The sequence below is a fragment of the Microcaecilia unicolor genome, chromosome 1 (assembly GCF_901765095.1).
Source record: "Microcaecilia unicolor chromosome 1, aMicUni1.1, whole genome shotgun sequence".
NCBI lineage: Eukaryota > Metazoa > Chordata > Amphibia > Gymnophiona > Siphonopidae > Microcaecilia > Microcaecilia unicolor.
The window spans coordinates 449,979,188-450,003,857 of NC_044031.1; the positions used below are offsets into that span (position 1 = coordinate 449,979,188).

Genomic DNA, 24,670 nt, shown 5'->3' on the forward strand with positions numbered 1-24,670 from the left:
CTAAAGTTGGACAGGAGGGTAACCAGTACTGTCTCGGTACTGTGGTGAGGCCGGAATCCAGATTGGGAGGCATGAAGAATTGAGAATTTGTCCAAATAATCAGAGAGCTGAGAATTCACCAAGCTTTCTATAGTCTTGACAAGCAATGGGATTGTAGCAACAGGGCAGTAGTTACTAATAATACTAGGTTCACACTTCGGGTCCTTCGGGATTGGTGTCAGGAGAATATGGCCATGATCAACGGGGAAGCGCCCGTGCTGGAGCATGAAGTTAAGATAGGATGTAAAGTCAGCAACAAAACATTCCGGCGCCGATTGCAGCAGGTAGTTAGGGCAGCTATCCAGCTTGCAGTGCATTCGTGAAAACTTGCATATGGCCAGAGAGACCTTCTCGGCAGTGACTGGCTCAAAGGTGGACCAATAACGGTCAGCTGGGCAAGGGTCATGTGTGGACGCAAGGCCTTGAAGGAAGTCAGCAGCACTAGAGTAGCTTTGAGGAAGCGAGTTCCGAAGGTGAAGGATTTTTCTTCCCTGAAATGGTTGGCTAACTGGATCGCTGATGGCATGCCCACACTTGGAGAAATAACTGGGATGGTGTCAAGCAAGGAATTCAGCTGACGGTAGAGCTTCCGTGCATCCAACATGACCGTTTTAATTCTTTTCTGGAAGAAAGTTCTTTTGGCTTGTTTGATTGCATATTTGTAAGTGTGAAGTGAGAGGTTCCAGGCTGACAAGGTGTGGTCGCCTTTAGACTTATACCAAGCTCTTTCCAGCCTCTTAATTTGTTGTTTTAGCGCTTTAAGGTCACGAGTAAACCAAGCTTTAGTTTTGCAGTGGGAGGAGGATTTAAGTTGCAAAGGTGCAAGTCCGTCTAAGATGCATTGACACCGGTTCTCCTAACGCGTGAGGTAATCAAAGGAGTCTGCGTTTGCTGGCCAGGCTCCCCCATAAATTTGCTCCCAAAATGATTTCAGGTCGACTTCCCCTCTTGTATAGTAAGTAGCAGGGTCTTCGGGTAGTGGATGGCTATTCTTCCGCCAGCGGAGTGTAAACCTTAGTTGGAAGTGACCTGACCAAGGGACAGCTGGCCTTGCAGTGTTAGCTACACAGAGGACAGAGTCATTGATGAGCTTATAGGCAAAGAGATCAAGGGTATGACCTTTTAAGTGCGTCAGATGCAGATCAGGTAATGAAGATCCAGGAGTTTGAGGAAACTCAGGTATTGAAAAGTGCTGGGAGAGTGCTGATTTTCTAAATGGAGGTTCAAGTCGCCAAGAACAAGGAGGTTGGAATAATTGGTACAGGAAGAGGAGAGAAAGTCCATGAAATCTGCCTGACAGGCAGCCCAATTGTTTGGTGGCCTGTAGAGCAGAATACAACAGAGACATTCTTGTAGAGAGCTGCTGTGGATCTTGACGGAAGCGATTTCGAGACCAGGCGAAATGGATTCAGCCAGGGAGTCAACCCGGAGGCCCGAGTGATGAATCATGGCAAGGCCCCCACCTCTTTTCCCCGGCCTGGTCCAGTGCACGATTTTGAAGCCAGGGGGGCAGAAGTCAAGGAGAATAGGGTCCTTCAGGTCACGTATCCACGTTTCTGTGATAAAGAGAAGGTCGAGGTTATCAGTGCTGAGCCAGTCCGAAATGGTTTCCATCTTGTTAACCGTAGACCTTGCATTGATGTAGCCCACTTTGACAGAGAGGTATGGTTCCGGATGACTTTCCGAGCAAGAGATATACTGAAGATGATGTTGCCTGGGGGTGCAACTGTGGTGTGGAGTATGCCAATGAAAAGTACTAGAGCGATGGTCAGAAAGAGTAGCTGTAGAGCAATGGTTAGAGAGCCTAGATGCTTTACGAGCAGTGACAAGTACAGGAATGGTACTGCAGTCAGATGAGAGAGATTTTATTCAGTTTCTCCGACTCGTCAGCTTTGAATACCATTTCTAGCACCGGTATCTCTCCCAAATCTTCCTCAGTGAAGACAAAAGCAAATAATTCATTTAATCTCTCCTGATTGCCCCTTTTACCCTTCAGTCATCTAGTGGTCCAAACGATTCTTTTGCCTGCTTCTTGCTTTTAATATATGTAAAAAAAGTTTTACTATGTGTTTTTGCCTCCAACGCAATATTTTTTTCAAAGTCCCTCTTTGCCTTCCTTAGTGGTTTGCATTTGACTTGGCATTCCTTATGCTGTTTCTTATTATTTTCAGTCAGTTCCTTTTTCCATTTTCTGAAGGATTTTCTTTTAGCTTTAATAGCTTCCTTTACCTCACTTTTGAACCATGCCGGCTGTCGTTTGGTCTTCCTTCCTACATCTTAGTTTTATAGAGTTGTTTGATTAAAACTTCTTAAGATACTAGGGATATCAGATGAATATAAAAAGCCTTAAGATTGGTGTAATTTGTAATTTATTTTGTGTTTGCTTCTCAGAAACTAATTAAATGTTATTAAAACTAATGAAAACTCCCCTCTTGTTCTAATTAGAGTAATTGACTATAAATGAAGAGTTGAGCTGGGGGGGGGGGGGGGTAGGATTTGGGGAGGGTGGGTGGGAATGAGGACTGATATAGGGCCCTACTGTGCCTTCTTGAAAAACTGTGGGGAAAAGGGTATGGAGACTAGCTAATAAAGTTTGCTGCTTCTTTTTCTTCTTTTTTTAATTATATGTTTATCAATATTCTACAATTCCTCTTTTAAACCCAATCTTTAAGTTACCAAGCACAGAATAGAATAATGTCACTTTAAGTGGGATCTTTCCTCTCTATCTCAATATAGTTTGGATTCTAAGGAGACTGTTTCAAACAAACCCTTTGACGCTAGCCCAGTAATTAGATTTCCCTTAGTAACCTTTGCAAATATTCTACTTTCTCATACCTTAATTAACAGGTCAGTAGTAGTGCTACCTCTCCAGCATGCAAGAACAGAAAATAACTTTCTTTTAGGACAGTTTAAGCCTTGCTACTATTCTTTTTATACTCTTGGCTGTTAAGTTTCTACCTCTAGAGAAAGTTACAGTTTAAAACTACGGGTAAAAAGGGTTGTACACTATGGAAACTAGTTAATAATGCTTGCTTCTCTCTCTTTTATTTACTTTTTTTTTCTAAGACTGAACTAGGCCCTACTGTGCTTTCTAGAGACTATCTGTTAATGCTGTGGCAGAAAATTCAAGTTTTAAAACTATGGGGAAAAGGATATGGAGACTACCTAATAAAGTTAATTTCATTTTTATCAATATCCTACAGTTTATCTTTTAAACCCAATCTTTAGGTTACCAAGCACAGAATAAAATAATGTCACTTACCCACAGAAATGTCCTCTTGTCTCAGAACTTTTGTTCAAACTGGTCATCCCCATCCATTTGTCTTCAATATGTTCTATAGTATCAACAAGATCTTGAAGATTCTTGAAGTAGTCTCTGTAACCTTTCCTTTGTAAAACTAAGGACATTTCCCCAGGGTTCAAAAGACATCCTCATTCATCACAAGAAAGAAGAACAGGAATACAAAGAACAGTTCTTTGCACCAAGCAAACAGTACCAACAACAGAAAATGTGCCAAATAAAAAAACTCCCAAATCAGGCGGTATGTCATAGAATCTTTATTGGTTGGTAAATCAAGACTCAATATGAGTCGTGTTTCTAGGCCTTCATCAGGTATCTAAAAACAGAATAAATATACGTAGTTAAATAGAAAATAAAAAATGGCACATACTCCACAAAAGTCAATACATAAAAGAATACATACATAATTAAAAAATGAAGATGTCAAAACATCCAAAAAAATTTCACATAATATGCAACAGATTAACTGGGAACAACAAATAAAACGCACTAATGGGTTGAAAACAGACATTAAAAATAATGAAACAATGAATTTGTAAAACATTTATACTGCAAACACACTATTAGAGGCGTGAAATTCAACAAGTACTATTACAAAGAATACTTCACTCAAACTAATACGTTATCTTAAAAAAGTAAGGACTATGCTCAACTAAGAAAGGACAAATCTGTGAGCACAATCTGATGACAGTCTCTTATGCCCTGATGCATCAGTTGGTAAACTGTGAAACGGTGGCTAACGTCGGGGAAACTTTGAAGTTTTACTGATAAGCTAAGTGCAAAAGGTTTATACACAGTTTTTGAATTTTGAATTAAATCTATAAAAAGTAAAAAAAAAAAAAAAAACCCATTGAATTTAAATAAAGGGAGGATATCCGATGATTGATACCAAATGGACATTGAAAGTTAAGACCTGTGTTTTATCTGAGGCTTTTCCTTCCTTTTTCAAGATATATGTATTTTTTCTGCAAGCTGTTTCTAGTGGTTTTTTTTTTTTTTTTAATAAGAAAATGACAAATATTCTTCCAGCTTAACAGAGTGATATGGGAAGTAGGCATCATGATAGGCAAACTTGTTTCAAGCCCGGTCCCTGAGCAAAGGACAAATGACCTCATAAACGATTTATGACCATCTTAACTTCAGGAGGTCATTAAAGACTTACCTGTTTTGCAAGGCCTAACTGACCCTACTTAAATGCTTCAACTCTGCAACACAACATAACCTTAGATCGTATTGGACATTATATATTCCTTATTCTCCGAGGACAAGCAAGGCTGCTTGTTCTCACGACTGGGTTGACGTCCACGGCAGCCCCCACCAACTGGAACAAAACTTTGCGGGTGGTCCCGCACGCAGGGCACGCCCACCACGCATGCGCAGCCGTCGTCCTGCCCGTGCGCGACCGTTCCCACTCATTTTTTTTCTATTTCGCGCTGGAGAGAGATGTGTTGCCGTCTCTCTCTCTGTCAGCCCCGGAAACCGGATCGCGGCCTAGTCGCAAGCTTTTTCTCCTTCGTATGCGTTCGCGTATTTCTTTTCTTTTTCAATTGTGTTTAAAAAAAAAAGAGTCCCCTCGTCGTTTTTAGTCACAAGGGCGCTTCGTTGCGGCCGTTTCTTTTTCGGGTGTGCTTTTCACCGCCACCATCGACGACTTTGACTTCACCGACGCGATTTTTCCATCGATGTCCTCGAAGGTCCCAAGCGGATTCAAGAAGTGTTCGCCTTTATGGTATTTTGTAAGCAACATTGAGCCTGCTAATGGGTGGGAAAATGTGGGATACAAATGTTACAAATAAATATTTGCTGTCAAGTTTGTGCAGTTATGTGACCACATTACTGTATATTTTCATCCTACAGTAGTGTCATGGAACACCTAGCACCCACCTGGCGTTAACCCTGCAGCCACCTAGAGGGTTTGTCCCTCGCACTGCTCAGGCCCACCTGCACCTGGGCATGTGCTCTATACTAGCCAACCCTTTTCCCCACTCACTAGGTTCCACTTACATCTGGGCGAATCTCTCACCCACAAGTTATTTCCCGGTGATTTCTAGGACACTGGGGCCACACTCCCAGGGGACCCATAGTTCCTAGAAAGCACTCACAGACCCAAAACACAAATCACCAGGATTCATAGTCAGTCCAGGACAACACAGCCAATAAACTAATAGGTTTATTGTTACAGTGAACGTTTGAAAAGCCAGTTGAAAATGTACAGCAAGCAATAACATAACCAAAACAAGGATCAACGTTAAAACAGTTTAACACTTGTTACTACCAGGGTAATAGCTGGAGAGTTTCAGGAATAACTTCTCACAAGACTTGAACAGGGTCTCAGGAGAAAGATGTTTCTCCTCTGTGCGCCTAAGCTGAGACTAAGGAACAATCCAGTACCTCGTGGCTATATTTGAACTCCAGGACCAATCTGATCCCAAAGCACCAACTTTGAAAGTATCTGTCCAGTGGTACTGCAGATTACCTTTTCACAAGCTAAATTGAAAAAGAAACTAATCTTCTTTGCAACAGCTTAAAAACTGAAAAAAGCGCCATCTGTTGTCCAATTAGGAGAAATGCATGTCATTTGTAAACAATATAGTTCACAGGCTTAGGAACCCATTGTTTCACCACAAGTCCCTACTCTCTCTACTCTCAAAACACAGACACTCACCTTCTCTACTGTTCATCCTTTGTAATAGGATTTTTGCTTTTGTAAGCAAGCAGCTATCAAGATTGACTGAATGTGCTTGCTTGGAAAAATATTCTCTGAAAGTGTGATGTTTCAAAAACTGAGACATCTGGAGAAAGGTCCACTATTTGACAAGAATGTTCTAAATGTCATGGGATGCAAGATTTGTTGTCTGAAATGTACTTTCTTTAAAGTCTGGTATTAGTTCGATCAAGGAAATAATAATGTATTAGACTACGCTGCCCAGCAAGGACCTGCTCCGAGCTATTACTGATACAACAATGACTTTCCCACAGCAATCACTTGTGGTACTGCCTTTGCATACACTTAAAAAGAAATAGATGTGATAGTTTGTTCTTTTTATTTTCAGATAGCATTTTACAAATCTGGAAAACTTCAAGCTGCTGTAGAGAAACATTGGGCTAAAGTAAGTACAGATATAAATCAATATAAATAATATAGAATGTACATTGCCTTGTAAAAGTCTTCATAGCCTTATGCATTTTTTCACATTCTTCTGTCAAGAAATATAATTCAAAAACCATTAAGGTGGGATTTTTTTTCATTGATCTGTTCAACATATTCTACACTCAGTGGAGGATAGCAAGAAGGTCAGGTAAACAGCTCTGGCTCCTAGTGCTGGGACTTGAACCAGCTACCCTGAACTGATCAACCTTGTATTTTAACCACTATCCAGGCCTTGAGTGGGAGAAGGAGAATGGGGAGGAGAAAGGGGAAAAGTGAAGAGGACCACACCTCTCCTGCCCTGATGGCCATAATTTTGCCCAATCCTACCTGCCCATTCTAGATCCCATCTCCCACATCAGAAGCAGCTGGACTACCCTCAGGAGGGGCTTGGAGGACCTGCTGGAGGGGAAAATGGCCTCCTGCATTCCCCTCTCTCCTCTCTAATACAGAGAGCTGATGCTCTGTTGCTGCTGTATTAGACAAGATGGAGGAAATGATTGAGGCCATTGCCTGGCAACTAGGTGCCTTGGAAGCAGGTCTATCCAGGATGGAGCATGCTCAAGAGTGCATTTTATCTGACCTTGAGCATGCTGGACCTCTTGTCTCAGATCCCTTGCAGGACCTTTAGTCTTCCTCAACTCATGAGGCAGCTCCAGCAGTGCTTAGGCAGGGTCCTCCTCCCTACCCACAATGGTCCTATCACTTTCTCTGTCCCTTTGGGTTTGTCCTCATATTTATTGTTTTGGTTTCCCCTTTGTTAATACAGTATGTTGCCCTCCCAGGGTTTGTATTTGGTCGTCTAGCTGAAGAAGGTCAGCCTTTCTCTGGAGAGACTGTGAATAGAAGGCTTCAACAAATGTTAAACAAGGGTTGTACAAAAGTGTGCAAAAATAGTTCAAATCAGGTGGGGTCAAAACACATCAACCATCTTCATTATTATTTGCAATGTGAGCCTCATACTTGTTCAGGCTCACATCGTGGCTTTCTGAAAGCAACAGTACACAGGAAATGTAACAAACAAGCCATATATTAGAGGGTTTTTTTTAACAACAAAAATAAAACAAGGCACTGAATCTAGAATCGATATAAAGATAGCATCTTTTATAACAATATTTAAAAAGGGAAGGCCTGATATAACATAAGGGATATTGAAAGAGCTTTCTTCAAAAATTGACTTGTATTAAAGGCCTATAACAGGTAGATTGATAAAAGAAAGAGGGAAAGGGGGGGTACAGGGAAAAGGGGGGGGGGAGTTAAAATTCTTGATGATTGTTGATGGATTATGCATGAACAACACTTGTATCAATGCACATTTGGATATTGTATTGTTTCATATGTTTATTTCATCAATAAAAATGTTGGAAACATATAACAATATTTAAATCTTTAAATCATTTTTTCCACAAAAGATCTCCATTGGCAGTCAGTGGTACAATTCTCTATTATTTTTTCCTGTCACTAAAGCAAGAAACTATAACCTTAAATCTAAACTGACATATAGAGAGAATAAACAAAAGGGTTAATTTAAGACAATCTCATTTCTAGAACAGCAACATGAAACAAAACAACTTGTTGGTGCAGCTGTAACATTTGTCACTTATACATGTCAAACAAAGAACGTTTGAAAACAGTACAATGTGAGCCTCCTCCCCCCTCCATTTTCTTGCTGCAGTTAAGGGAAGAGGAAAAAGAAATTCCTGATAATCCCAATTATTGAAGCTTAAATGACTAGAAGACCTTTTTTTATTCTCAATCAATCCCTGTTGAAGCAATCTCTGCAATTTTACAAATTTCTCTGGCTTTTATCAGCCCTAGAAAAAAAACTAAGCCCTTATTTGTCAGAGTCAAGTACATTCCATGAACAAAACATGATATTTGCAACTCAAGCTTGAAGTTGGCACCAAAGTTGCTTTGTGCACCCGATGCGGCAAAATGTGCATACACATTAACATCTTATATTGCAGTTCCCATAGTTGAACAGTGGCTGTAAGATGGTAAATACCAAACAAGCAGACTTTAATTTGTCCACTAGTAATGACAGTTGCCAGTTCTGCCCCCAAGCAGAAGCCAAGGAATCATAGTTGAAGGCCTGCAGCCTATCCTACAAATGTTTATAATGACATTTTAATGGGACAGCCAGCTGGGCATCCAAACACGGCGCTTCTGAAAGAGACTCCAGAACTTCTGACGTCAGGGCTGCAGAAGGTAGAGAGGCAGTATAATAGCGAAACTGTAGATACGAAAAGTAGACTTGAGAAGAAAGTTTATAATCTGCACAAAGCCCCTCAAAAATATTAATAATCCCCTCATCCAATACCACCTGACGTAAATAGTGCAACCCTTTAGCAACCCATCTAATAACAGCCGCTGTGCTGAGTCCGGGCAAAAAAGTGGGAGCAACGGAGATGTAGAATGATCTACGCCATGTAGTTTGCAGAACCAGTGCCACATTTGATGCAGAGGTTTGTAAACTAAAGGTACCAGCAGCAGAGGTCCCAACTGTTAAATAGGCGCATATAACACATAACTAAAATGATATGGTTTGACTAACTAACTGAGTTACAGAGAATTGAGAAGTAAAGTGGAACCAGTCATTAAGATGGTTCCAGAGGTGATCTGGGAAATTATAGACCGGTGAGCCTGAAGTCGGTGCTGGGCAAAATGGTAGAGACTATTATAAACAACAAAATTACAAAGCATATGCAAAAGTATGGATTAATGAGACAAAGAGGCTCATTTTCAAAGCACTTAGCCTCCCAAAGTTCCATAGAAACCTATGGAACTTAGCCTCCCAAAGTGCTTTGAAAATATGCCTCAAAGCCACCATGGATTTAGTGAAGGGAAATCTTGCCTCACCAAACTATTACATTTCTTTGAAGGGGTGAACAAACATTTTATTTATTTATTTTTATTTATTAGGATTTATTTACTGCCTTTTGGAAGGAAATCACTCAAGGTGGTGTACTTTAAGAATAAATCAAACATGAGCAATAGACAATTACAGCAGTAAATATATTCAAATAACAGTACAAAGTATGGGATTGTATACTTCTTATTATCACCCCAAAATTTTTTGCTCCAAACTCTAACAGTAACCCCAGAGACTACAGACCACTCAAGTATTAAAGAAAGGAAACCTCAATAGCTCAGGGAGCCTACAAAGATGGTCTGCCTTTAAAAAGGCACTTATCATTGGTTTCAATCAATTCTCTGAAAACAAACTGCAGTGGAAAACAACTCCCTCAGGAGGAAAAAACCGATGCAGCCAAAAAACAGAGAAAACAAAGATTTAGCTGTAAAACGTTCTCTAGGATTAGTGTCAGAAACACTATAGACTACTGAAAAAATGTCCAAAGCATGCCAAAAGTGCACAGAGTAAAAAAAAAAAAATTTTTCTACTTAGCTTCTCCACCCGGGTGGTTGCAGCAACTACACGAAATCTGCTTGTAATCATCAAAAGGGTCCAACTCCACCAGTAGTCTCTCTGCAGCACATAGCATCTCCCCACAAGGAGCCCTCTTGTTTTGTTTCTGCCTCAGGAGGAAAAACAGCAATCAGGATGAAAACCTTTTCAGTCACGCAACCAGACACAAAATGGCGACAGCCCGAATAAATACTCTCAGAAGAAAACGTCCCTCTGATGATGTCAAAAACAGAACCAATAGAAAATGCTGTTTTGTTGAAACAAATAGCTGTCACCCATTCAGTAAAATGCCTCTCATTCTGCCTGCCATCCCTTTGGAATGACTGTTTGCAGAGTATATGTCCATCTCTGTTTCTTTTGGTGTGAACATTGAGAAATATCTCCTCTCCGCCCATTGTCAATGATCTGTTCAATGGCCATGCATCTTAATCGCTCAAATGAATTATGTAACTGTATACAATGCTTGACCAAGGGCGTATAAGTTTTCTCAGCATTAATACTGTGTTTATGTTCAATCAGTCTCGTCTTTAGCATACTCTATTTGCCCAACATACTGAAGACCACAGGGACATTCAATAAGGTAAATCACTGCTTTAGAAGTGCAATTCATAGCACCTCGAATAGTGATCCATTTCTTTCTAACTTTATCCCAAAATTTAGGAGTTTCTGTAGTGACCCTACATATGACACAAAGGCTACATTTAGAATGACCTGGATAAACATGTCCTGCTGCAATATGTGCAGCTCATGTCACTCCTTGTGTGTGTGATTGAGACTAACAAGTTAGTTACTTCTTCCATTAAAGGCCTGGTTGAAGAGCCAAGCTTTCACCTGCTTCCTGAAGTAGAGATAGTCATGTTTTAAGCAGAGCCTTTCAGGGAGTGCATTCTAGAGTGTGGGAGCTACGCCAGAGAAAGCTCGCTTGCGGGTATCACATTGTGTAAAGTCTTTTGGAAAGGGTGTGGTTAGTGATAGTCCTTGAGAAGACCTTAGTGTCCTTGGAGGTGTGTAGAGGGTCATTCTATTTTTCAGGTACTTGGAGGCCATTTCCTTTAAGGGCCTTGAAGATCAGACGTAGAGTTTTAAATTTAGCCCTGTATTGTACTGGTAGCCAGTGAAGGTTTTGCGAAAATGGTGTGATGTGGTCATATCGCTGGCAATCAACTCCAGTGCCTGTTTGCCATGTCAACGCAACATCTTATTACTAGGACTCTTAGATTTGCTAGCAGTCTCATCAGTTTTCTTTTGCTATTCATCATACTGCATCTGACACTTTTTATAAACACCTTTTCTCAATGTCTTTCCCATATTCATACTTATCCCATCGTTGAACAGATGCTGGCCTCTGAATCCGACAAAAATGGCACCAAACTGATGGCTGTTGGAACCTAGGGGACTTCTTGCCCTTACCTCGGCTCTTAGATTTCAGAGCCCTAGGTGTGTTTGAGGAAATAAACACACAACACAGGTTACAGCTATTACTAAAGCCAGATTCAGGAGAGACTATCACACAGCTGCAAAATCCAGCAGCTTTGCTAGATAGGTCTCTGATCTCTCCTTTAACTGAGCTGCTTTTATTAGCAAATTTCAGAATACAGATTCATTCTTTTACATGGTAATATCATTGGCAACAACACAATTTTTGCCATTCTTAGGCCTCGTCTGTTCCATCAGTAAGTACACCGTATCATGTTGGCCCATGCACATCCTTCTTTGGGTACTCTATAGGCCACTTTTTCTCTGTTTCTTTCAGGCCTCGGTTTCAAGGCCTTTTTCTAGCATATTTGGTTCAACAGGTAATTAGACTAAGCCAAGCATTCACAGTTCATAGTCTTCAAGGCCACTGTTTTCAGTCTTAGAAAAACTTAAACTTCCTTTATTATATGACTGACACAGATGTCCAATTTCTCCCTTATCCCCTGCTAAACCCCAACGCTCTAGTTCTCCTGGGTCCCCTTCAGGGTCCCTACAACATATTCAGATTTGTTGTCTTTTTGCTGTCATGATGGAGATGCAAGTTATCTTCACCTTTCCTCAACCCCTTCAAAAGCCCTGATAGACTCCAAGAGGAAGAGAGAAAACATGAAGTGATGACATATGAGAGGTAGTGTTGAGAAGAGGAATAGAGAGAACACAAGAAGAGAGAAAGCAAGAGAATGAGCAATGCAGAATGGAAGAAAACAAAAGATTGAGTAAATGCAAGAGGAGGAGCAGGGAAGAAAAAGGAGGAAGGAAGACGTGTTATGTAGAAGAGAGATGGTGTAGAACAGTGCTTCCCAGACTGTTGGCTGTGACCTCAAATGGTGTTGCGAAAACTACATTTAGAGTCGCAACCTGGGTGGGAACTCCATAGGATGTCATTGTCCTGTTCCGCCTGGGGGGTACATACTTTTCCATGATCATGCAAATTGGAATTGTGGCTGCAAAAAGATTGGTGAGCACTGGTGTAGAAGGAGAGTGAATGAACATTTGAAAGAAAAGGAAAAGATACTGTATAGATGATGAAGAAAGAGATAATCTCTCTTGCACTTTAACTTGAAAACCAAAAAGTGGAAGTGGGGCATAATCTCATGAGGAGAAAGCACAGGCGGAAAGAAAAGTTCATTGCATAAAAGGAGAGCAAGAGCACACAGTAAAAAAGGAAATAGAAAACCTTTCTACCCCTGATATCTCACCTTGCATCCAAACCAAAGTTTCAGCGTGCTTGTCTGACATTGCTGCCTGGATGTCTCAACGCCACCTGAAATTAAATATGACCAAAACCGAGCTTCTCATTTTCCCCCCCAAACCCACCTCCCCGCTCCCCCCGTTTTCTATTTCTGTTGATGGCTCTCTCATTCTCCCTGTCTCCTCAGCTCGAAACCTTGGGGTCATCTTTGACTCTTCTCTCTCCTTCTCTGCTCATATCCAGCAGACCGCCAAGACCTGTCGTTTCTTTCTTTACAACATCCGTAAACTCCGCCCCTTTCTTTCCGAGCACTCTACCAAAACCCTCATCCACACCCTTGTCACCTCTCGTTTAGACTACTGCAATCTGCTTCTTGCTGGCCTCCCACTTAGTCACCTCTCCCCTCTCGTCGGTTCAAAACTCTGCTGCCCATCTCATCTTCCGCCAGGGTCGCTTTACTCATACTACCCCTCTCCTCAAGACCCTTCACTGGCTCCCTATCCGTTTTCGCATCCTGTTCAAACTTCTTCTACTAACCTATAAATGTATTCACTCTGCTGCTCCCCAGTATCTCTCCACCCTTGTCCTTCCCTACACCCCTTCCCGTGCACTCCGCTCCATGGATAAATCCTTCTTATCTGTTCCCTTCTCCACTACTGCCAACTCCAGACTTCGCGCCTTCTGTCTCGCTGCACCCTACGCCTGGAATAAACTTCCTGAGCCCCTACGTCTTGCCCCATCCTTGGCCACCTTTAAATCTAGACTGAAAGCCCACCTCTTTAACATTGCTTTTGACTCGTAACCACTTGTAACCACTCGCCTCCACCTACCCTCCTCTCTTCCTTCCCGTTCACATTAATTGATTTGATTTGCTTACTTTATTTATTTTTTATCTATTAGATTGTAAGCTCTTTGAGCAGGGACTGTCTTTCTTCTATGTTTGTGCAGCGCTGCGTATGCCTTGTAGCGCTATAGAAATGCTAAATAGTAGTAGTAGTAGTAGTAGTAAGTTGAGGAAGTAATAAAGAAGTATGGGAATGTGGAGAGGAAAGGGGTGGAGAAGGAATATGAAGACATAGATCATAGGCAGGTGCATAATTATTTTTATAATATATTGATATGATTACATACTTTGTACACTTCAGTTAAATTGAATAGTGTTTAAAGATGCTTTATAAATAGAAGTAAATTAAATGAAGGAATGAAGCATATGTTTGAAGGAGAGATTGAAAATGAAGGAAGACAAATGTACTACAGAAAGTTTGATAACAAAGCTGAAGTGGGAGAGACAATGAAAAAAAGAGAGACCAATAGAACAAAAGCAGGGGAAGTGAATAAGAATATAAGGAAGGAAGATACAGTAGAAAAGACTGAGGTGCTCCTACAGAAAGCCTCACGGTAGAGCCCATACTCTACCATATAATTATCACGCAAAAAAACCCAAGACATGCTATAATCAATGAGCATACAATTACTGTTGTAATCTACAGCATATTACTTTTCTGGCAATGCCTGAGCGGAGATTGGCTCAGGTATTGACAGGAAGGGTTGACATTTAAAATTAAAACATAATGCCGTGGCATACATCAGTCCCTCACCCCTGTCTAATGCATGGCTGCGGGATACTTCATGTTAATGCAGTCATTAAGTATCCCGCAGCCATGCATTAGATAGGGGTGAGGGACTGATGTATGCCACGGCATTATGTTTTAATTTTAAATGTCAACCCATCCTGTCAATACCTGAGCCAATCTCCGCTCAGGCATTGCCAGAAAAGTAATATGCTGTAGATTACAACAGTAATTGTATGCTCATTGATTATAGCATGTCTTGGGGTTTTTTGCGTGATAATTATATGGTAGAGTATGGGCTCTACTGTGAGGCTTTCTGTAGGAGCACCTCAGTCTTTTCTACTGTATCTTCCTTCCTTATATTCTTATTCACTTCCCCTGCTTTTGTTCTATTGGTCTCTCTTTTTTTCATTGTCTCTCCCACTTCAGCTTTGTTATCAAATGGAAACCCTTACTTCAGATTGCATTTAAATTCATGTTAATGCAGTCATTAATTTAAATGCAATCTGAAGTAAGGGTTTCCGTGCGACTTATTACCTGTACTGAAACCCTTCCTGCAATTCTATCCCATGGTAAAACTGTTATGCCCACATTAACCTCACAGCCATGAGCCCCTGAGTGACAAGAGAATAGAAGGTAGAAATACTCAGAAGGATGTTTTCTGAGATATGCAGGGGATGTTTTATACATTTTCCCACACCACTCACCTGCTTCTTGTAATCCAGAGCTAGGTGGTTACTGTAGACTTAATGCATTTCTAGCATAAGAACTGCTCTACTATTGGGTGAATGTCTATATGGAAACTGGAAGTACAACCTTAGCAATCTGGATGCAAATTATTTTTCTCTCTGTTGGTTGATGTTTTGTTAGATGGAAGTTCCACAACGAGTGACCGCAGCTATGCTTCAGACTTGCCTTTCATACACACTTACAGCCAAGCTTGCTCCCAGCTGGAATAAGGCAGGTCATTTGTTCATCCAAGGTAATTTACACCAAAGAATCAGTCATTCTTCTGATTTAGTATTTGTATTTCTATTTATTTCAGTGTGTTATTTACTATATGACCTTGGCAGTCATAGGAAAGCACAGCAAACTAAAAATCCCATTCTAAGACATAACACCCTATAATAATAAACATACAGGCCATCTTTTTAGAAATGCTATTCACAATTTTTGTGGGGACATGCTGGCATATCCACATATAAATGGCATCCAAGCATAAATTGCATTTTTGAAAGGTTGTGACTTATATGTAGATACTAGTAAATAAGGCCCGTTTCCGACACAAATGAAACGGGCGCTAGCAAGGTTTTCCTCGGAGTGTGTATGTTTGAGAGAGTGTGTGTGTGAGAGTGACTTTGTGAGAGAGACAGATTGAATGTGTGTGGCTGCAAGTGTGTCTGTTAGAGAGTGTGTGTGTGAGATTGACAGTGTGTTTGAGTGGGTATGTGAGCGAGAGTGTATGAGAGTGATAGAGTGTTTGACAGTGACTGTGTGACACATAGAGAGTGAATGTGATCGAGTGTGAGACATAGTGTGTGTTGTAGACAGTGTTAGAGAGTGAGAGAGACAGTCAGTGTGTGAGAGAGAGAGAGAGTGTGTGTGAGAGATAGTGTGTGTGACGGAGATACATCCCCCCCCCTCCCTATGTTGGCTGGAAGGACCCCCCTCCGTCTGCGTCTGCCACTGTGTTGTCGCAGAACCCCTCATCTCCCTGTCTGGTCAGTCTCCCCCCCTCCTTTCAGGTCTCCCTACAGCCCTTCTCTCAGGGCTGTGGGTCGCCCCTCCCCCCTTCACCTGTGCTGTCAGGACCCCCTCCTCCGCCTCCATCTGTGGTCTGTGTACCTGTTCTGGCCCTCATCCTCCCCTCCTTGTGCCTGAACTGTTGCTTAGCCTGTGGCAACAGTGGAGAGAGCTGTGCAGGACCTCCTGTTCCAACCCCCTTGTCATGTTTGTAGAGAAAGAAAAGAGGGAAAAAGAGGAAAAGTGGCATAATGTTTGTAAAAAGGAAGAGGGGCACGGCAGGCAGCGAGCAGCTATCAGCTGTGCAAGTGTAAACAAAAGAAAACAAAAAGGAGTTTTGTGTATGCCTGTGTGAGAATGTGGGTGTGACAGTGAGACAGAGTGTGTGTGTGTGTGTGTGTGTTCGAGAGAGTGTGTGTCACAGTGACACAGAGAGTGAAAGACTGTGTGTATGTGTGCACGGCCCCCTCCTTCTGTGTGAAGTGCAGTCGCCCCCTTTCTGTTAGTTTTCCCCCCTTCCCTCCTGTGAGTGGCAATGTAAGGGTGCCCCCCCCCCCCCCCCCGTGTTTCTGTTTTGAATTATTTCTTTTATCCAGGGATTGTGCTCTCTTTATGCCCTCCATCTGCATAATTTTTCCTCTCCCCTTCCCTCCCATTCTGTTCTCTCACCCCCTCTCCATGTGTTTGTCTGTCTCCCCTTCAAGTTCCATGCCCCCTCCCTTAAAGTGAACCTCATCCAGCTTGCCCTGTTGTTACTGCTGCAGTATCAGGGCAGTTCAGGGCGGCTGTGAACCTCGTCCAGAGAAGACTGCAGTTGGTTTTATCTTCCTGCTTTCAGTTTTTGTGAAGTCCCCTGTTGAGGCGGCTGGAGGCTGTTTATTCACCTTTTTTTTTTTTTTGTTTTGTTAGTGTGTGTCCCGAAGGCTGCTGGAGGCTGTTTCTTCAGGTTTTTTTTTTTTTTTGGATTAGTGTGTGTCCCGAAGGCTGCTGGAGGCTGTTTCTTCACGTTTTGTTTTTTTTTGGGGGTTAGTGTGTGTCCCGAAGGCTGCTGGAGGCTGTTTCTTCACGGGTTTTTTTTTTTTTTTTTTTGGGTTAGTGTGTGTCCCGAAGGCTGCTGGAGGCTGTTTCTTCACAGGGGTTTTTTTTTTGGGGTTAGTGTGTGTCCCGAAGGCTGCTGGAGGCTGTTTCTTCACTTGTTTTTTTTTTTTTTTTGTTAGTGTGTATCCCGAAGGCTGCTGGAGGCTGTCTGTTCACTTTTTTTGTTTGTTGGTGCGGGTTCGGATGGCAGTTCGGAGCGGCAGGTTCTGCAAGATAGCACTGTCAGGGCAGCGGTATTCTCCTCAGCTGGGCGGCAGTCTCGTGCTGTGCGAGCCGTAGGTCCGCCCCTTCTTTTGTTTGAGTTGTTTGATAGGTGCATGGCGCGTGATTGCATTCCGTTGCGTGGCAACGGCGATTGACGCCTTCGCCTCAGACGCTCCTCCCTTGTTGTATTCCTATTGGTGTGACGCTCATCCGTGGGTGTTGCAGCTGTGACGCTCGTTCAGATCATGGCGGCGCACAGATGTACTGTGCTTAAAAGTGGTTACAGAGCTTCGAACATACGAACTTTTGAAGCCTCAGAGTGTGGTTCAGAACGTTCATGGTGCTTTTTATGTCCAGTTGGGGCGTGGCGTAGGTCGCAGATGGGGCGTGGCTGAGGGCGGTGGTAAGTAGTCCGAATAGCCAGGAGGACTACAGCAGTTCAGAACTTCACTGCCACAGTTGGAGGGAGCTTCAGAACGTTCAAGGTGGGATTTATTTATATAGATGCCAGCTATATTCAGAAATCTCCATATAGAAGGCAAGTTAAGAAGTGTGGAGGGGGGCAATGCTGAATCCATAAGCCTTTATTAAGAGGACTTAGGAAAATTCACTGCTTATTTCTAGGATAAACAGCATAAAATCTGTTTTACTGTTCTGGGATCTTGCCAGGTACTTGTGTCCTGGATTGGCCACTGTTGGAAATAGGATACTGGGCTTCATGGACCTTCAGTCTGTTCCAGTATGGCAACGCTTATGTTCTTATGTACATGTAGCACCACATGCAGGGCAGGACATTTAAGCATTGGCTACAATAAAAGATGTAAAAATGCCATATCAACTTGTCTTTTGGGGCTGCATACATTGGTAGTGACTGAAGGAGACTGTAAATTGGTGGAGTCTTTTGGAACTGCTTGTATTTTTGGTGTTTGTGAGTCATTGGCATGACTGTCCTCTCTGTCCATTCAGGTCTGTCATTGCCTACCCCTTATCACTTTGCATTGTGTATTATCTGCTCTTGGTAATCTGCAAACCCTCTGTGCACACTTGTTCTCTGCCCCTCCCCCTCAACCCAGCTGTGTGCCGCTCAACCTACATCTGAGAGCTTACCCTGCTTCAATCTTTACCTGTCTGGGTGTGCCCTTTTTGCTCTGTGTGTCTGTGTGTTTGTTTGCTTCCCTGGGTCTCTAGCGAAGTGTTTGTGTGTGTGAACATACATATAAACATAAGCAATGCCATACTAAGACCGAAGGTCACAAGCACCTGGTAAGATCTCAAAACAGTAAAACTGATTTTATGCTTCTTATCCTAGAAATAAGCAATGGATTTTCCCAAGTTCCTCTTCATAATGGCTTAAGGACTTCCCTTTTATGAAATTATCCAAATCTTTTAAAATCCTGCTAAGCTAACTGCTTTTACCACATTCTGTGGCAACGAATATCAGTTGCTGGTGGTGAATGTTTCAGGGTGTTAGTAGAAGGAGCTAGAAGACATGACTGACCTGAATGAATGGGCTAGGCAGGCCATTCGGCCTGAGGCACAATGGAAAGAAAGAGAGGAAAGCCACGAGGAGGCATCCCTATTACAGGATATATAGGCCCAGGCCCCAGTTTCTAGAACTCATGAAAGACCAGTGCCTGACCAGGTTCTGCTTTGACAAGGCTGCTATCCACTATCTCTGCCAAGAGATAGAACCTTTCCTCTACTTCAGCACATAGAGAGGGCAACCGATGCTGGTTCATCTACAGGTCACCTCAGCCCTAGCCTTTTTTGCTACTGGCAGTTTCCAATCTCTGCTGGCTCTCACTGTAGGCTTCAGCCAGTCTGTCATCTTACAGTGTCTCGCCCAGTTCCTCACAGCCTTTCTCATCCACACCTTTGACTAAATAGCCATCCCTCATAGTGTGTAGCAGGAGCATCAAGCAGTGATCCAGTTCTATGGACTGGCCTATTTTTCATTTGACCTGTGGGTCATAGATGGAACACATATGTCCATCAGGCCTCCAAGAGGGAGGAAGGCCACCTACTTCAACAGAAAGACCTTTCATTCTCTTAACATGCAGGTGGTTTGCAGTGCCCAGGGTGAGATAACAGATGTCTTATCCCTGCTTCTCAGGATCCTGTCATGACTCGTACATCCTCTCACACTCAGTGATCTATGTAAAATTTCAGAGCAGCCAGATCACCAACAGCAGTAAGCCCTGCGATTATCCCCACTCTTACTTCTGCAGTCATATGAAATGAAGTCCATGTGCCCTCTTTAGCCCCCTGACTAAAATTGCTGCCATCCCCAGGCTTCCATTAGAAGCCCTGGTGGTCTACTGGGCCTAATTGGGGCAGAAGAGATTCCAAGTCACTCCTGCCCCTGCCATCTCTGCCATCAAAATGGCTGCCAAGATCTTCAGTGGCAGTCTTGGAAGCCATTTTGATGGTGGAGACTGTAAAAACAGAAGTGACTGGGAATCACTCTTGTCCCAGTTAGGCCACTAGAACACCAGGGTTTAAGAAAGGCCTGGGGGAGCATATGGTGGGTCCAGGAAGGGGGCTCTGTCTGGTTTCTGGGGGGAAGGGGAAGGTGGAAAGGTGACCCTCTCTTGTCACAGGTGGGGAGAAAGAAAGGAGGCTCTGTCTGGTTAAGGGAGAGGAAGTGAGTAAAGTTAAGGGAGGGGGCAAGACCCACTTAGTTTTAGCTTCAGTTTTGGCTGAAACTGAGCAACAAATTTCAGCTGCAGATTTGGTTTCAGCCGAAACAAACAAACAAAAAAAAAAACTGGTTTTGATCACCTTTCACACTTTAAAAGAAAAAAAAGCATAGATGGGGGTGGACATCACCAGGTATCAGTTACAACCCTGAAGGCTTTAAAGGGGGGTGCAAGGCCTAGTTCCAGTCATTGATGTATGAGACCAATAATCAGTATATGATCAAGTTATGCAGAATGGCCCATTGAAAGGAGGAAAGAGCAGAGAGTAAAGGAGAGAAGAGGTATTTATTTAATTACTAGTAAAAAAGGCCCGTTTCTGACAGAAATGAAACGGGCTCTAGCAAGGTTTTCCTCGGAGTGTGTATGTTTGATAGAGTGTGTTTGACAGTGACTGTGTGTGTGTGAGAGAGAGAGATAGAATGAATGTGTGAGTGTGTGTGTGTGTGTGTGTGTGTGTGTGTGTGTGTGTGTGTGAGAGAGAGAGAGTGAGACTGTCTCCTGTGTCCCCTGCCCGCCTTTCCAGCCACTCAGCGATTGTTCTGTCTCCCCTGCTCCCCTTCCAGGCACCCAGCGATTCTCCTCTGTCCCCTTTCCCCCCTGTAGCCACCCAGCGATTCTCCTCGCTCCCCTGCCCCCACTCCAGCCGTGTGTGTGTGAGAGTGAGTATGTGGAAGACAGAGACAGTGAAAGTGTGTGCATGTATTTGTGTCTGTGTATGTATGAGACAGAGAAAGTGTGTGTGTGTGTGTCTGTGTGAGAGAGTGTGAATATGTGTGTGTGTGTGTGCGCGTGTCTGTGTGAAAGAGAATGTGCGAGGCTAGTGTCAAAATGGAGAGACAGCAGCAAACGTTTGCATAGCAGAGCACAACCATTTGAGCCAGTTGTTACCTTATCTCCCCTGCCGTCCCCTCCATACCCAATGATTCATTTTTGTCTTCCATCCCCTCCGTGTCCCGTGTGTGTGTGTGTGTGTGTGAGTGTGAGAGAGAGAGATGCTAGTAGTCCCTGTGACAGTGGAGGGTCAGTTGCTCCTTATAGGCAGTTGAGAGTGAGAGAGAGTGAGAAAGAGTGTGCATGTGGTGTTTTTTTTTCCTCCCCTCTCATCTCCTCCGTGTCCCTTGTGTGTGTGTGTCTGAATACAACGGTTTATTTTGTTTTTATTTCTCAAGTGTAGTGAGAATGTGTATATGTGTGTGTGTGTGTGTGTGTGTGTGAGAGAGAGAGTCAGAGAAAGTGTATGTGTGTGTGAGAGTGAGTGTGTTGAAGAGAGAGACAGTGAAACTGTGTGTGTGTCTGTGTGAAAGAGAGACTGTGAGAGTGATTGAAGTGAGAGAGTGAGAGTGTGTATATGTATGTGTGTCTGTGAAAGAGAGTGTGCAAGGCTAGGGTTCAAAATGGGAAGACAGCAGCAAAATGTTCCATAGCAGAACACAACCATTTGAGCCATTTCTCAATTATAGGCAGTTAAGAGAGAGGGAGATAGTGAGATAGTGAAAGGGAGTGTGTACTGATGTTTTTTTTTCCTCCCCTCTCATCTCCTCCCTGTCCCTTGTGTGTGTGTGTTGTAGAGAGAGTGAGAGAGAGGTTAGTTTGGATGTTAGAGATGCAGTGAGAGGCAGCTGTGGGAGGGGGGGTTGTATTTGAGGGAGTCTGCCACTGTCCTTGTTCTGTGTGCCACATGTGATGTTACTGAGGTGCAGCCAGGCATCAACTCCTTGTGAGAAACTTATCTGACCTGCCTTCTGTGATGTGTGCTGCTGTTGATCGTTATCTGTGGTCGCGGGACAGCCTGTCTGCTGACACCATCACCGAGCCTGTCTGCCTCGATTGAGTGTTGAAAAGCAGCAGCAACAACAATGAAAAAGACTTGCCTCTCTCCTAGCCCGATCGTAGCTACTGTTTAGTGTATTTTTTTAATTGGTGGCTCGTGCCAGAAGGCAGATTAATGATGTCTGAGGACATTTTCGTGCAGTTGCTAACAGATGAATTAAGTGTATTGTTTTGCGATGTTGTCAGTGTTCAGGCTGCATTTTCACCTTTTCGTAGTAATCCTGAGTTTCATGAAAAGGAGATCAGGCTGACAGGCGGTCTCAGCGTCTTGTTCTTGAGGACATACCTTTGACACCTTTGCTGCATCAGCATGGAAGCGCTAGTTTTTTTGAGTGTTAGGGAACTTGTTTTAGTCATCTCACATTGGTCGTCTGTGCAGCTGCTCCTCCTCTCCCCTTTGACGTCGTTGGCTGTGCTTCTCCGGGGTTTTCTCCAGGGGCAGTGATGTAAGGAGAGAGGCTGAGCGGCTGCAGGGACCTGGCAGTCTGAGATGGTTCTGAACGGAGGTGCGTTGTATGAGTTGTTTTTCCTGTGGCCCCCCCCACCCGTCGTCGATGTTGGTGAATTGCTCCGCCCTCAACGTCATAACGTTTGACGCGAGGGCGGTGAATTGCTCCGCCTCCGCCCTCAACGTCATAACGTTTGACGCGAGGGTGGGGCCCAGAGACTGTGTTTTTCGAGGCTTCAGAGCTCCTTCCTTTTCTTTGAGTTCTTTGATAGGTGCATGGGAACGATGGAGGCGCACGTATTGAGTGAGCCGTAGGTCCGCCCCTTCTTTTGTTTCATAGGTGCATGACGCGTGATTGCATTCCGTTGCGTGGCAACGGCGACTGACGCCTTCGCCTCAGACGCTCCTCCCTTGTTGTATTCCTATTGGTGTGACGCTCATCCGTGTGTGTTGCAGCTGTGACGCTCGTTTCAGATCATGGCGGCGCACAGATGTACTGTGGTTAAAAGTGGTTACAGAGCTTCGAACATACGAACTTTTGAAGCCTCAAAGTGTGGTTCAGAACGTTCATGGTGCTTTTTATGTCCAGTTGGGGCGTGGCGTAGGTCGCAGATGGGGCGTGGCTGAGGGCGGTGGTGAGTAGTCCGAATAGCCAGGAGGACTACAGCAGTTCAGGACTTCACTGCCACAGTTGGAGGGAGCTTCAGAACGTTCAAGGTGGGATTTATTTATATAGATTTTATTTATTTCAAAACCTTATGTACCCTCTCCTTGGCAAGCAATCAAGATGGTATACATAATGAAACACAGTAAACACAAGGTCACAATAAACATCCTATCAATCAAAAGGAACAATTAAAATTTCAAACCCCTTTTAAATAACAAGAAAGAAGAAGACTTCCGGTGGAGCTGCCGGCCAAGATGGCCGCCGCACAGTGAGCTCCAGCTAGCAACGATCGGGGACCCCACCAAAACGCGATGAAATAGCTTCCAGAGTCGGCGGTTTAGCCTCCCCTCTCCTCCGGAAGGTGCACTAGCGCGATTGAGACCCGTAAACCCCGATTCGGGGGGGAGAAAAAAGGCGAGAATAGATCGACGGCGGATACCCGCCCATGTGAGGAATCGCGCCGAGAAAAGAGCGCCGAAATCCGCAGGCTGAGAAGCCTTCTTCTTACAAGGCATAAGAGTGAGCAAAAGGGCTCGGCGATTTCAACGGCGGAACGGAGGGTGAGGGGGAAGGCGAGCCGCGAGGCACGGAGGAAACATCGAACACAGCCCCCGAATGGCGGCCACGAAGCAGGTGGGAATGTAAAAAAACTCAGAAGAACTTATGAAAATAAATAAAAGGAGTCGCAAGCAGCTCTCCAAACCGGTACAATAGCCAGCAAAATCGGCAGTCTGGGTTTGGGCCACTGTTTCAGCTATTAAAGCAGTAAATCACGAGATTCCTCAAAGCAACCGGTAAAGAAAAGGGGCAGACATCACCAAACTCTGCAGACAGATCAAGTTGCGTTTATCCCCAAAAAAACTTTTTGTATGGCGAGGCACGGAGGAAACATCGAGCACAGCCCCCGAATGGCGGCCATGAAGCAGGTGGAAATGTAAAAAACTCAGAAAGAATTTAAGAAAATAACTAAAAAGAATCGCAAGCAGTTCTTTAAACCGGCACAATAGCCAGCAAAATTGGTAGTCTGGGTTTGGGCCAATGTTTAAGCTATTACAGCAGTAAGCCACGTGACTCTCCAAAGTAGCTGGTAAAGAAAAGGGACAGACGCCATTAAAATCTGCAGACAGATTACGCTGCGCTTACCCCCAAAAACATTTTGTATGGCGACCAGAAGTACAAAAAAAGAGCTGGAGAAGGACAAAACCAAGAGTGGAGGACCAAAAATGACGGAGAAAAACCCGCCTCCATCGCCACCAGTGAGCTCGGTTTGGGCCTCAGAAATAGTAGCAGAGGTAAGAATGGCGGTGGAGGAAACCATGAGCCACAAGTTACAGCAAATAATTGATAAGCTTGATGGCATGGACCAAAGGTTTACTACATTTACTAACGAACTTCAGGAGGTCCAACAGCGACTAGGAGACGTAGAAGACGCCTCACAGGAAACTTCTAAATCCATTGAACACCTCCAAAAAACAGTATCAACTTTAGAAGAGAAAGTGGATGATTTGAAGAACCGCTCGCGTAGAAACAATCTCAGACTGATAGGTATACCTGAATCAATACCAGATGCAGATCTGAGAGATGTTCTGGAACCCAGGCTCACTAAGTTATTGCCAACTCAGAGCACGGTGGGGCAACTGAAGATAGAACGGGCGCATCGTTTGGGGCCGAGGAAGGAGGCAAATACCCGCCCACGTGTGGTCATACTGAGACTTCTTAATTATCAACATAAGATGGAGATCCTAGCAACTCTTCGGAAAGGAGGAACGCTGGAGGTGGAAGGACAAAAGATACTATGCTTTCAAGACTATTCCACTAAAGTGTCCC

The 24,670-nt window shown here is 43.6% G+C and overlaps 1 protein-coding gene across 1 annotated transcript in view; it reads left to right on the forward strand.

Annotated features, from left to right (window-relative positions):
- C1H18orf63 (chromosome 1 C18orf63 homolog) overlaps positions 1 to 24,670 on the forward strand; it is a 186,323-nt gene that overhangs the window by 40,568 nt on the left and 121,085 nt on the right. Inside the window, exons 3-4 of the mRNA XM_030212812.1 lie at positions 6,394 to 6,450; positions 15,025 to 15,136. Coding sequence (XP_030068672.1) covers positions 6,394 to 6,450; positions 15,025 to 15,136 — 169 coding nt within the window. The remainder of the gene's footprint in view (positions 1 to 6,393; positions 6,451 to 15,024; positions 15,137 to 24,670) is intronic.